Source organism: Corvus kubaryi, unplaced genomic scaffold (genome assembly GCF_017639235.1).
Source record: "Corvus kubaryi isolate FWS band 111438036 unplaced genomic scaffold, C.kubaryi_AGA036_p1.0 split3-37304, whole genome shotgun sequence".
Lineage (NCBI taxonomy): Eukaryota > Metazoa > Chordata > Aves > Passeriformes > Corvidae > Corvus > Corvus kubaryi.
In genome coordinates this window covers 641,831-655,264 of record NW_024582087.1, presented here as the reverse complement: position 1 = coordinate 655,264, position 13,434 = coordinate 641,831, and the positions used below count along the sequence as shown (strand labels likewise).

Genomic DNA, 13,434 nt, shown 5'->3' with positions numbered 1-13,434 from the left:
GGGGGGGGGGGGGGCGGGGGCTGCTATTGTCTGCGAGAATTTGGGAGCCTTTGAAAAAACCCTCCCGCTCCCTCCCACCCCTATTGTTGGAGTGAAGATGGAGTCAAACCTCTCCCGGCTCTCTCCCGGCGGGGTCTAAGCGGGGTTTTTTGTTGGGTTTTTTTTTTTCCTCCTTTTTTTTTTTTTTTTTCCTTTTTTTTTGGCTGGCCTGATACCCTCAAAGCTGGCCGAGGAGGAGGAGGGAGGAGGCGGTAACAGCCACAACTCGGAATTTGCAAGCGAGTGTCGGGATGGGGTCTGTTTCCAACCAGCAGTTTGCAGGTTAAGTTATATTATTGTCGCAGCCCGCCTCGGCTCCGCGATTATTAATAACGACGGCAGAGCCCGGCTGGGGGGCGCAGGGACCCCCCCGACCCCGGCCCACCCAGTCCCGCTGCGCCCCGGCAGCGCGGCCGGGCCCGCCGGGCCCCTCTGCCCCGCGCAGCGCTGGGGGGCTCGCAGGGGGGGATTTATCATTTTTTTTCATCCCCCCCTCCAGCCCCAGAATGACCCCAGAAGTTTGGGGCCGGTGGCGGCTGCTGGGGGTGTTTGGGAGCGGGGGGGGACGGTGCTAGGGGGGATGCTGACGGCAGGGGAGAGTTTCTCCAGCATGGCTTGCTGGGGGCAGGGGGGTTTCGGGTTGGTATTTTGGGGGCGTTTTCCCACCCCTTTTTTTAATTGTTATTTTTATTTTAATATTTTGATTTTAGAAAAACAATTTGGCTTTTTTTGTTGCTGTTGCTTGTTTGGTCTTTTTGTGTGTGTGTCTGGGATTTTTAAATTTTTTTTTCGTTTTTAACGTTTTTGATGGAGAAACGGATTTAGGGCTCCCACTCCACGCACTGCCTGGGTCGTGCTGGCAGGAGCCCCCTTCGTTTCCTGGGGTGATCCCCATGCACACGTGGAGGCAGAGCTCACCTCTCTGTCGGTTTTTTGGGGGGGTTGGGGATTTTTTTGGCATTTTCCAGCCTGGGCACCTCAGCAGGATTTGCGGTTCCTGCTGCGGGCTGCCCGGCTGGGTGCGGGGCGGCTGGGCCGGGGGGGACCCGCGGCTCCCCCAGCCCCGCGGCTCAGCGGCTCCGTGGGTCTCTCGCCAGGTGCGAAGCCGGGCGAGGAGCCGGCCGGAGACTCGCCCAAGGCCGAGAACGAGTCCCAGCCCCTGCACGGCTCCGGCATCTGTAAGTGGTTCAATGTCCGCATGGGCTTCGGCTTCCTCTCCATGACCGCCAAGGGCGGCGCGACCCTGGACTCCCCCGTCGATGTCTTCGTGCACCAGGTACGGGGCCGGACCCCGCGTGGGGTGCCGGGGAGGGGACGGGGGTGCACCCTCCGGAGGATGCGGGGTGGGATGGGGACCCCTCCGCCGCCTCCAGGCGCGGCCGTGGCTTCTTCCCCCGGCCCAGCCCGGCGCCCGGCCGGGGTTCCGGGGCGGGTGGAAGGGCGGGCACCGCCGCAGCCGGGGCTCCTCTCCGGGGACCGGCCCTGTAAGCTGATCCCCAGCGATTTCATTTTCCCGTCGTTGTTCCCTGAGGAGCCCCTCGGGGCCGGTCCAGGGGAGCAGGTGCCCGGGCGGGATGCGCCGCAGCGGGGACGCCGCTGACCGCGCCGAGGGACGCGGGGAAGGGGCGGCTTTACCCCGGGAGCCGCTCCCGGGAGCCCCGAGCCTGCCAGGGATGCGGGACTGGGAGTTCTCCCGTTCGAGCTCATCCCGGGACTGGGCGTCTCTGCCCGCGCCCCTTGTCCCAGTCGCGGGTGGCACAAAGGCGTCGGATTTGTGTCCCTACGGATCCTGTGTGATAGTGACAGTCCCGTGTCCGGATTTGACCTTGCTGAGCGGGGAAGCCCCACGCGTGTCGGGGACCCTGCACCGAGGGAAGCCATGGATTAGGGGCTGAGGTTGCTTGAACGCCCCGGATCTCGGGGGAGGATCTGCCGGGAGACCCCCCCGGGGGGCTGGGGGAAGGGGTTTGGGGATGGTGCCCGAAGCGGGGCCAGCGCTGGGAGGGGATGTGGGGCTCAGCGCCGGCTCGTGTGGACAGGGGGCTGTGTGGTGTCCCTCACCTCGGGACAGCGGCTGCCGTGGGGGTGGGGAGCAGAGGGACCAAGAGCCAAGGGAGCCCGGGTGTTTTCGGATCAAACACGGCGGGATTTTGCGTGCACGATTGAGAGCAGCATCGTGGTGCTGGCTCTGGGGAGTCCTGGACCAGCTGCCTTCAGTGGCTGCTGCTCTTCGTGGGCCCGAATCCCCCCAAACTGGGTCCATCCTGTGGGCTGGGGGTGCAGGACTGAGCCCCGGGGGTGTGAGGAGCTCCTGGAGCGGCGGCTCCCGGGGGTCGCTCACTCCCTGCCCACGAGTGGATGCTCCAGGCAGGTCTGGCAACCCGGCAAGCGAATGATGGCCAGGGGAGATGCACATCCCTTCTCCCTTGGCTGTGGCGCGGGCAAAGTGCCTTGGTAGGAGCTGCTATCCCAGGCCAGGACACAGCCGGTTTTGGAGTCAAGGGCTCCAAATCAGCCAGGGAAAACAGATCCTGGTGCTCTCCAGAGAGCAAATGGGCCTTTGCATCTCAATGTAGCACAGCGGGACCCAGTGCTCCTGGGGAGAACCTCCCGCCCTTCTCCTGGGGGTTTATTGCCCCCAGACGGTCTGGTTTCCTGATTGCTCTTACATTCCTGCAGGAAAAGAGAATTAGCTGGACTCTGTCGGAGCATCCCACTGCTCGGAGAGACCCACAGCCTCCCGGTGCCCCCCAGTTCCTAAGGTCGGGGGAGCCGTGGGATCCCAGGGATGGTGGCGTTTGGGAAATACAGGGAACTCTGGGGAAAAGCGGCTTATTTTGGGTAGCAGAGGGGCCGCGGGGGTGTGGGGGGTTCCCCTGCTGCAGCAAAGGGCTTTGCACCACCAGAATCTTTGGGCTGATGGAGAATCCTTCTCCTCCGGGTTGGCTTTTGCCTCCTGCTCCGCTCGCTGGTGGCACAAAGTCTCTGCTCTCCGGCAGAAACAGCCGGACGTGCTCCCGGTGTCTCTCCCGCTGCGGAGCATCCCGGCAGTGGCCTCTGCTTGGAGAGGGACCAACTCAAGCTCCCACCGCGGCCTCGCTGCTTTTGGGTGGCTTGCAGGGAATCGGGTCCTTGTCCCGCTGCTGTCCCCTCCCGGCATCCGGGTGCTTCCCAAAAGCCCGTGTCGGCTCCGCTCCCCGGGGAGGGAGTCAGGGCTGCGAGGGCAAAAGCCACCAAAGCCGGGGGGGCAAAGCTCAGGGCTCGGGGTGCCCTGCCCAGCACCCAGCGCCCCAAATCAGCCTTTGGGGCTTAACACTCCAGAGCCCCTCAAAACCCGCTCCTTCCCCTCTTCATTTACATATGTGAATGATGACCCACAGGAAGTAATTGTGGGAGAAAGAAGGGAATTGGCCTCTTTAGATCTATTAAATCACTTTATTACAGGAACCAGGTCTGAATGGCCCCTCTCTGCAGGGAGCGCGTCTCCATCTCCCTCTGCCTTTATCTGATCACAAAGAGATTAAAATCTCGGCAGGACAGGAGACTAACAGGGCTCCTTGGGGCTGCCTTTCCCTCGCATTGTGAGCTAAAAATGAGGCATTTGGGTTCAAATGCCTCCCCTGGACACTGGAGATGGATTCATTTGGGGGCTGTGAGGAGACAGGGATGAAGCAGAGAGGAGCAGAGCAGATCGTCCCGGGGAGGCGAAGGGCTGAGCAGCACCCCTGAGGAACCAGGGATCCCGAGGTGGCAGAAATTGGGCTGGTGATGGTGAAGACCCCAAAGCTGCAGTGGTCCCTTGGGATGTGGCTCCCGGGCTCTGAGCATCACTTACAGGAGTGTGGAGCTGCCTGGGAAGGCAACATGGAAAGAGGGAAAGGAGAAAAGGAGAAAATCAAGGCTCGGTGCCACTGGTTGGAGCTGGAGGAACAGCGTAGACCAGCAGGGGCTGGGATTTGGGGTTGGGGCCTGGCTGAGAACAGAGGGGAAGAGGATGTCCAGTGCCTGGAAATCCTTGCTCTCCACAGCTTGGCTCTGCCTTTCCAAGCGTTTCTCCAAGCCAGCAGGTCTAAATCCCCGATAAATGCAGTTGTTTTTTTCTTCCTTTGCATGATTTTAGCAAGAAATTCTGCTGGGCACCGCGGGTACCCTGTGGTTGCTGCGGCCTCAGTGGTTGGTCACTGGTGCTTTGGTGACTTGGTCCAGCGTGTCCTTGCGGGGACTTAAAGCCGTGCCCGTGGTTAGACCTGCTGGGGCTGCGATGTGGCACTCCTGCCTTCCCGAGTGCCCAGGGCAGTGTGGGACTTGCTGGGCACATCCCAGCACGGGAGGGGCTTCTGTCCCCTGTGATGCCCTGGGTGCGGCCGTCCCCGGGAGCCTGGCGGGGGTCGGGGCTGGCGGAGCAGCTCCATCCCGGCTCGGGCGGGCAGGGGATGGGATGAACGGGATGGAAGTGGCTGTTTGGACACGGGCTTTGGCTGAGCCGACCTGGGCTGTCACCCACCTGTGCCTGTGCCACCCCGTGCATGCGGCCAGGATAATAAAAATAAACATCCACGTGAGCGTGACGTGAGGTGCTTTAAAAAAATCGTGTTTGGAGGCAGCTCCATCCCTGACGGCGCAGGAGAGAGAGGCACAAGGGAGTTTCTCTGTCAGGGAGCAGGATCCAGCCTTTCCCTGCTGCCTTCGCCCTGTGCTGGGGTGTGGGGCAGGGTCCGAGCAGGGGGTTTGGGTTGTGCAGAGCTGGGGGGCAGCGAGGGGACGGGGGATCCGGCTCGGAGCAGCTGTTTGGGTCAGTGGGTTGGACCCGTGATGCTCCTGAAGGGACACGGGTAATATCGCACTTTTCCTGCTTCCCCGTGTGCAGCGCTCCCGTGTTCGCTGTGCAGGACCAGGGCCACCCCCAGCGCCGGGTGGGCACCCCGGGGCCCCGGCGTGGGCGGCTGCGGGACCGGGAGCACCAGAGCTGCACATCCCTGGGGAAGAGATCATGGAATCACAGTTCGGGTTGGAAGGGATCTTTAAAGGTCATTTTGTCCAACCTCCCTGCAACGAGCAGGGAACTCCCACAGGGATCCCCTGGGGTAGAAATGCTCGTTGGAATCTCTGATTTTTTAGGGGGGAGAGGGGTAGCAGCAATTTCTTTGCTTTTGTTTGTTTTGTGGATTTTTTTAAATAACCGCTGGAATGAAATTGTATTGCGCCGCTTGTGCGCCGCGTCCTGATGGGAAATAGTGAAAGAGAGTGGCTTTATTCCACCCCTGAAACTCCCTCAAGACGCTCACACACACACAAAAAAAGCCTCCTGTCTCTGTCTAAAGATTAACTGATGGCCGCAGGCACATCCCTTCCCCCAGCTCCCCCTCCCTGCCCCAGGGAGAGAAAACACCCTGGAATGGTCTCCTAGATAATATGGCCCAAATGAATGGGATTGCTCCCGGGATGGAGTGCGGAAGGAGCAGGGGAGGGCTGGGATGGAGCCACTGCCTTGGCGAGCCCCTGCCCCTGCCGCCCCCAGCTCCAGCTCCGACGTCTCCTTTTCCCTTATTCCCTTACTCGTAAGAATAAGCGGAATGGAGCTGAAATCACCGTCGGAAGACGCGCGGCTGCTCCCGGCCCTGTTCCTGCTTTAAGACGGGGGCACAAAATTAATACGCAGCCACTGATCCCAATTAGCTGCCCCTGGGAAGTGCAGGAGGGTTTTGGTGGGGAAAAATACAACCAAAGGAGCTAAAAGGATTTAGGACAGGAAACTGATGGATTAAACTGGGGTAGAGGCCGTTTTTTTTTTTTTTCCCCTCGGAATTGGTATCTGGAGTTTAATTTTACTGACTTGTGGTGGAAAACTAAGAGCAAACATCACTTTGGCAGGAAAATATCTTTATTTTGATTTTAGTTGAAATCGGGAGAGGTCCTTAGGGATGTTGCCGCAGATGACGGTGAGGGAGCCAGTGGAAAGCCTTGGTAATGTTTTGTTAAATCCCCTGTGCTCTCCCCGAGGGCTCCACAGGCATCGCCCTCCTTATCTCTGCACCAACCCCCCGGGGCTGAGGCAGGGCTCAGACGTACCCCTGGCGCAGCTTGGCACTGCCACCGGTGCTCCTGCAGCCGCCCTTATCCCAGCACCCCAGCCCGGCTTGTTTTCCAAGGATTTCAGTTTAAAGGGCGCTGGAGAGCCGAGGTGCAGCGGCCGCTCCGCCCCAGGCCCCGCTGGACACAAAGATGGTTTGATTGAGTGGCCGGAGCTGGCTGGGAATAAACGTCCCCTTGTGTCGCGCTGGGGAGGCCGCGGGGACAATGGTGACCCCGGGGCCGGCCGAGCCCCTCGGGAGCCCGGCGGGGTGGGGGCGAGCCGGAGCCCGGCAGTTTGGGGGGCAGCGGTGGGGTTTGGGGCGCCCCACGGTGCCATCCCTTCGGGACGGGACACGGGTCCAAATGTGGGATGTGTGATGAGGGATTTGCTGGGTGTGAGGAAGAGGAGAGATGAAGGCACCCGTGTGCCGGGGGGACACCCAGTGCCGGGGGGGTGGGCAGCGCTCACGTGCTGCGTCTTTGTCTGCCGTAAATAACCGGGGACGCGGGATGGGAGGGGAAGGGAGGGCGGAGGAGCGGAGAGGTGCCCGCCGTGCTGCCCGGGGGGGCCGCTGGGTGAAGCGCTGCTCTGTCCCCTGTCCCGCCCGGTTCGCTCTGGGCACAAGGAAATCCCCGCGTTAGGCTACGCTTCTTTTGGGATGGCGATGCTTTGTGACCCCGAGCCCAGGGCCACCCCACACCCCCCATCCCAAAACCATCTCCCCCAAGACTGACCCCTCGGCTCCCCCAAGGGACCCAGAGCCCAAACCCCAGCACCCAGCGGGCGAGCCCCAGTTCTCCCACAGCGGGCGAGCTGGGCACAGGGCTGATGTGTGGAGGGGCTGGAGGGGGTCAGAGGGCCCGCGGCCATGCCGGCCACCCTTCCTCCCCCCGCCGGGGCCTGGAACTCCTGGAATTTGGGCAGCGGGAGCGAGGCCGCCGCCGGCCCTTTGTTCTCGCTGGCCGGTGGCTCCCGGCCCTGGCCCTCCCCTGCGCTCCCCCTCATCCCCAGCATCCCCGGCTCGCTCCAATCCCCCCCTTCCTCTCTTTATTTTTTTTGGGGGGGGGGGGGGGTGTGGGTGTGTGGAGGCCTGGGAAGGCTCCGGCTTTGTGTGTGGTGTGGGACAGGGGCTCTGGGCCCCTTCCTTTCAGATGCAGGAGGTATGCAGCTAATTCAATGGGCTGCAGTTTGATTACCTATCTGATAACAGAGGAATGCCAGCAATGTGTGTGTTTTGGGAAGGGGGCAGGGGGATGCGCAGGGACCACCAGCCACTCTGCAGCTCACATCAAAAGGCTGCGGTGGGGGGGGGAGAGCTGGGGCGCCCCAGCCTCTGTCCCCCCCCCTTCCCTGGGGAGAGGGCGTTTCCTTTGGCCTTTTGGCGGAGGGGGCTGGGGGGGTGCTTGTCATCCTCACCCGCTCCTGGAAAATAAATCGCTTCCCCGTCATGTTGTGGCAGCTTCTGCCCCATCCCTCCTCTTCCTCGAGGTGGGGGTGACGGGTGGTCAGAGCTGGACTCTGGCAGTCGGGTGGCGGTGCCCAAGGTGTGGCTGGGCTGGGGGGGCCCAGCCCGTGCGTTGGGGTCCCCCCTGGCACGGCTCAGCTTCATCCCGAAGCTCCGGGCTGAGCGCCTGGGAGTTTTCATCCCCTCAGTGTAAACACAGCTGGGCCAGCTGGGGCTGTAAACGTCCTGAGAGGAGCCACGGGAGGTGGTTGGCTTCATCCCCTGTGCCACGGAGTGATGCTCAGCCCCTCCTTACCCCCTAAACCCTGTGGCTGCTGTGGGAGTGGGGTAAATTCCCCATCCATGGTAGCTCCCATTGCCCAAATCACCCCACAGACTGGGGATGGGGCAGGGTGGGTGGCTGAGCCGAGGTGTTGAGGCACCTCTGGGATGTGCTGGTGCTTTGGGCACAGAGCTCCTGCGTGGGGGATGCTCAGCACAGGGCGAGCTGGGTCGGTGTTGGGGAGCAGTGTTTGGTCATGGTGGGGGTTTGCCAGGGGAAGGTGGTGCTGGGACTGCCCTGGGTGGGCAGAGGTGGCTGTGAGACTCTGTCACGTCCGTGTTGTCATTTGGGACCTCAGAGCTAAGGGTCTGGCTCTCCCTTTAGGCAGCAGGAGCAGGTCAGAGAGCAAGGAGGTTCCCATGTGGCCCACTCTGGATCCCATCCAGCAGGGAAGGGGATCCAGTGCATGGGGGTGACTTGGCCCAGCACATGGGGTCTGTCCCACCCTGAGCTGGACCCCCAGACACAGAAAGGGAGGGGAAAAGCAGCAGAAAAAGGGTCTCAAGAGTTGTTCCTTGAGCTCTGCTGTGTTGCCACTTCTCTCACGTGCCCACGGACACATGGATGCCCTGCAAGACCCTGCCAAGAAAAATTCACTCCTATAACCCAACAACTCCATTTCTTCCCTCTCTGCTTTTACACGGGGTGTTTCCTCGCAGGTCCTGGTGAGGTTTGGGGTGAAGATGGGAGCAGACCGTGCCTGCCTGTCCTGTACAGCGTTCACACGGAGGCTCGGTGCGGGAAGAATGGGAGAACACGGCCCACGTGACGGGAACTCTCCAGGCCATGAATGGGGGAGATGCTCCATTCATAAATGCAGGGTCCTGCTGCAGCCGCGCAGGCGTTGGGAATCCCCAGCCGGCTGGAGCTGCTCCTCCCTCTGCCAGCAAATTCCCCTGAACTCGTTGCTCGTGCTCGTTTTGGCTCCGCTAGCAGAGCTGCGGCAAAGCCGAGCTGGAACTGCTGCCCGGGATGCAGCCGCCCTCGGGCAGAGCAGGCAGGGATGCTCACGGCACAGGGGGTTAAGAACTGCCCGCTGCATCACCCAGCTCTGCTCCCCAGGGATTTGTTCTGCTAAAACAGACAGAGCCCCTGAAAGTGGAGTGGGTTTTCCTGTCATCTCACAACCCCACTCCCCAGCCTGGATTGTTCTTGGCTCCCCTAGTTTGATCGAGTGGTGATAACTGATGTGGTGTTCCTGGAAGGAATGGGAGAAGCTCCCAGCAGTGATAATCCTGTGCCAAATGGCTGCTTAATTAATTACTGCAGGCAGTTAAAGGGCTTGAACTGAGGTGAGCTGCAGTGGGGGGGCCAGCTTCCAGCCTCCTGGCCTTCTGCAGGTCCTGCCACAAGCTGGGTTCATGTGATTGTGCAAAGCCTCGAGATCCTTTTGTATTTAAAAAAAAAAGCAAAAACAAGGGACAGGCAGAGGGGACATGGGCAGCTCTTGTGCCACGGGAGGGGTTTGTGGTGTGCCTGGAGAACATCCCAGCTCTGTGCTAACCCCCATCCTCTCCCTGTGCCCCCCCAGAGCAAACTCCACATGGAGGGTTTCCGCAGCCTGAAGGAGGGCGAAGCTGTTGAGTTCACCTTCAAGAAATCATCCAAAGGTTTGGAGTCCATCCGGGTGACCGGCCCCGGGGGCGTCTTCTGCATCGGCAGCGAGAGGAGGCCCAAAGGGAAGAGCCTCCAGAAGCGCAGATCGAAAGGAGACCGGTAAGGGCCGAGCCAGGGCTGCTCCGGGGCAGGGGCTGAGCCCTGTGGGCACCAGGAGCTGCCCGGGCACCCCGGGGATGGGCACGGGTCCGGTGGGATGGGCAGTGACCCTTCCTCTGGGAAAGCAGCTTCCTGCGGCGGTTAATGAGTGGCAGATGCAGCTCGGTGGGGAAAGGGCAGGGAAGCAGCAGGGAAGGGGCAGAGGTCAGGGACACCCCGGGCGGCCGCTCCCCTCGCTCGGGGAGCCGTGCTGGGCTGGGGTAATTTTCTCCAAGAGAAACCCTTCCTTGTGGGAAGGAAATAGCCGGACGTCCTGACAGCGTCTCCCACGGTGAGATGGGAGCCCTGGGGCAAGTTTCTGGCCAGCCCTTCATCCCCCCTCTCCTCTCCCATCCTCTCCATCCCGTCTGCCTGGGGATGCTTCATCCCAGTTTTCCCAGTGGATGCTGTCCACCCCACTCAGCTGTTCTCATAAACAGGTTTTTAGATTAATCAGAAAGGAATTGTGAAGGAAAAGGAAAGAGAAAAGGGTTGTGGCCGTCTTACATGGGTGCAGGATTTAAAACGGACAGGAGGCAGCTCCCTCTGCCTGCACTGCTGCCGTGTGAAGGTGGCACCCATGGGACGGGTGCTGGAAGGCACAGCCCTGTGAGAAGCCACGCTGGGGGCTGTCCCCACACGATGACAGCTGGGGATGTGAGTTGTTCCTTTGCCCGTTCCTGTGGCAGTGTAACCCCGGGAGCGGGGTCTGGAGACACAGGAGCCAGGGCACTGATGGAGCCAGAGGGGCAGGAACCCCCAACATCCCGACTTTGTCCCCAGTGTGTGGCTTCAGTGCAGGGGTTTGCTGCCATCTCCTGGGTACCAGCAGCACCACTGAGCCCCAGCTGGCCGTGGCCACCACCCACCCCAAAAGCTGAGCCCAGCTCTGTCTATGAAGCCAGATAGCTCCCAGGCATGGCCACAGCATCCTCCCACCTCATTTCATTTCTCCTCCCCTCACACAGGTGCTACAACTGCGGTGGGCTGGACCACCACGCCAAGGAGTGCAAGCTCCCGCCGCAGCCCAAGAAGTGCCACTTCTGCCAGAGCATCAGCCACATGGTCGCCAACTGCCCAGCGAAAGCACAGCAGTCCCCCAGCTCTCAGGGAAAGCCCGCCTACTTCCGAGAGGAGGAGGACATGCACAGCTCGGCTCTCCTCCCCGAAACCCGGGAATGATGGTGGGTGGCAGGGAGAGGGGGGCTTCCACCGGGGTGAGAAGGCTTTGGCAAGGCAAGGGGCAGCCGTGGGGCTCGGAGGAGGGAGGGCAGGGGAAGGACTGGGGAGGGCAGGTGGCAGTGCTGGCAGCGGGGACCCGGTGTCCCTGCACAGACCTTTCCCCCCAGTCCCAGGCTGGGAGAAGCCCTGTTATTATCAGAATGGCTTGTTCCAAAAACAGGGGAAGGCAGCACCCAACACACCTCTTCCCGCTAAAAAACCTGAACATATTTGATTAATCTTTATTCTTTTCCTAAGTTAAGCCAGGCGGCCATGGCTTGGGGAGGAGGAACAGAGGGGCAACATCCCAGGGAGGAACTCCAGGCTCCGGCACAGCTTGGATGAGCTGCAGGGGACCCGCTCCTGTGCCTGCCCCGGGAGGGGGGCTGAGGGAAAGGCTGCTTGGGGAGCACCAGGGAGATGCCCGTGGGCCAGTCCCGTGGGTCCCTCTGCTCCTTGTGGCTTCTCACTTTCAGGAAGGTGTGAGGATTTAGTTTTTCCACGGTTGCTGACAGCAGCAGAGCCCGGATTTGGACTCAGTCTGGGAGGAAATGGGTCCTCTCTCGGGGCTGAACTAACACCGCCCATTTGTAGGATGTGAGCTGCAGCCTGGGGGAGAGCAAGTCACAAGAAAAACACTTTTTTTCCCCTTAATCCTTCCCAAGTGCCAGCCCAGAGAGCACAAGGTGTTTCATGTAGCCAGCTCTTCCCCTCTCAGGCTTCTCCTGGCATCCAGAACGTGGAGCTGGGGAAACACCTCTGATCCTCCTGCCCATGCCGCGCTGCAGAACCCGCTGGCGCTGGGGCTGAGCCTCTCCAGGGACAGGGGACAAGGCTGTCCCGGGTCAGTGGCTGCTGTCTCCCCTCCCCACAGCCCTTCCCAAGTCTTGCCTTTATTTATTGGCCCCGGTGGACCCCTCTTCTCCCGGGGAGCCCCCCGGCCGTGCCGAAGCCAAGGCCAAGTGAAAGCTGCACTAGGATGTGCGTGAATGACGTATCTTTGGGTTTGTTTGTCGTCTTTGTTTTGGGTTTGTTGTTCTTTTTTTTTTTTTTTAATATAAATATTCTGGTCTTGTATTTTTGTATATTTTAATCTTTAAGAAAAGAAAAGAAAAAAAAAAAGGAGAGAAAGGACGTAATTCCTGCAACTTATTCTCAGGTATTCGAGCAATCTCAGGGATAAAATGCCTCTGTAGCCCAGTGCTGGACAGAGAGGAGGGTTTTTTCTAACAGCACAAAGAAATGATGAAGTTTGTATTGGAAGTGTAGATCTACCTCACTGGATGTTTGCTAGGTGGGCTGACGTGTTGTCGAGCTTTTCAAATGTGTTTTTGGTATGTTTGGGATTTGTTTTCTTTTTAACTGTATTTTAATGGTCTCTTTCCCTTCCCCATGCACTGATGGAGGCATTTGGGTCTGTGGATCCATGTGTGGGGATGGAGAAGCCAGGCAGTGCCATGGGCAGGGAACAGCTGCTAGAGCCCATGTTGGCTCCCTAACTCCTGATTTTCTCCCAGCCAGGTAGCTTTTGAGGACTGTCCTCTGTTTCTCTCTCCTGTTTACTCTCACACGTCCCCTCCCCGCCACCCTGATGGGAACACTCCAGTCCACCCCGTGCCTGAGTCCTGCTGCCCACGGGCTGGGATGTCACACAGGCTCCCAGCAGGCTGGTGCCGTGTGGCTGGGGGTCAGGATGGGGGTCCCAGGCCCATTAAGGGGGACATAGGAAGAGCAGACAGTGACCAGGGGGTGTTGGGAGACAGGGTTACCCTCAGTCCCTGCCCTTCCTCACCCTTGAGCTCAGGGCTGGCTGTCCATAACCTCCCGGGATTAGGGACCTGGTTCCAAGTCCAAGGGAGGTGCAACTGCTCCATCTTTTTCTTCTTCCCGGCTTCCCTCAAATGCTGACTCACCAAGGCTGGGGGAAAGTCTGGATCCCAGGTTTTGGGGTACGAACACTCCTCTTTGCAGCCCAGGGGGTGGCTGGAGCCTTCCCAGGGAGGGCGTCTGGCCGTGCTGGCGTCCGGGCGCAGTTTCTGCTGGCTTTTAGTAGCAATAGGTTTAGATGTGGGGCAGGGCCGGATCAGATGGGAGCACCGACTCCATCCCCAGGGATGGGGGGCTCTGGAGGCCTCGCTGAGGCTGCTGGAGCCTGGCAACCCCCAGCACGCGGGCATTGAGGGGGATGGAGAGCAGCCCCCAGCTGCTCCCCACCCTGCTCCAGTAGTTTACGGTGAGGTGGTGGTCTATTCTTGGGAGAGGGGGGAAGGACTTTCAGTTCTTGACTAGCAACGGGGTCTGTACAAAACTGCTTCAGGAAAACAGCTTTAGTCTGACGGGGTAAATGCAATAGAACCTTCGGGGGGGCTCTTGGCCTCCCCCCAGCACCTCGGCTGTGCCAGGGAAACTGCTGCCCCCTCATCCCTGCCTCTGCCCCCTCATCCCTGCCTCTGCCCCCTCATCCCTGCCTCTGCCCCCTCATCCCTGTCTCTGCCCCCTCATCCCTGCCTGTTCCCTCATCCCTGCCTCTGCCCCTTCATCCCTGTCTGCCCCCTCGTC

General features: G+C 60.4%; 1 protein-coding gene across 1 annotated transcript in view; it reads left to right on the top strand.

Moving 5' to 3' along the window:
* LIN28A (lin-28 homolog A) overlaps nucleotides 1-10,889 on the top strand; it is an 11,526-nt gene extending 637 nt beyond the window's left edge. Inside the window, exons 2-4 of the mRNA XM_042015360.1 lie at nucleotides 1,008-1,315; nucleotides 9,431-9,615; nucleotides 10,623-10,889. Coding sequence (XP_041871294.1) covers nucleotides 1,008-1,315; nucleotides 9,431-9,615; nucleotides 10,623-10,836 — 707 coding nt within the window. The 3' untranslated portion in view covers nucleotides 10,837-10,889. The remainder of the gene's footprint in view (nucleotides 1-1,007; nucleotides 1,316-9,430; nucleotides 9,616-10,622) is intronic.
* Nucleotides 10,890-13,434: the final 2,545 nt, after the last annotated feature.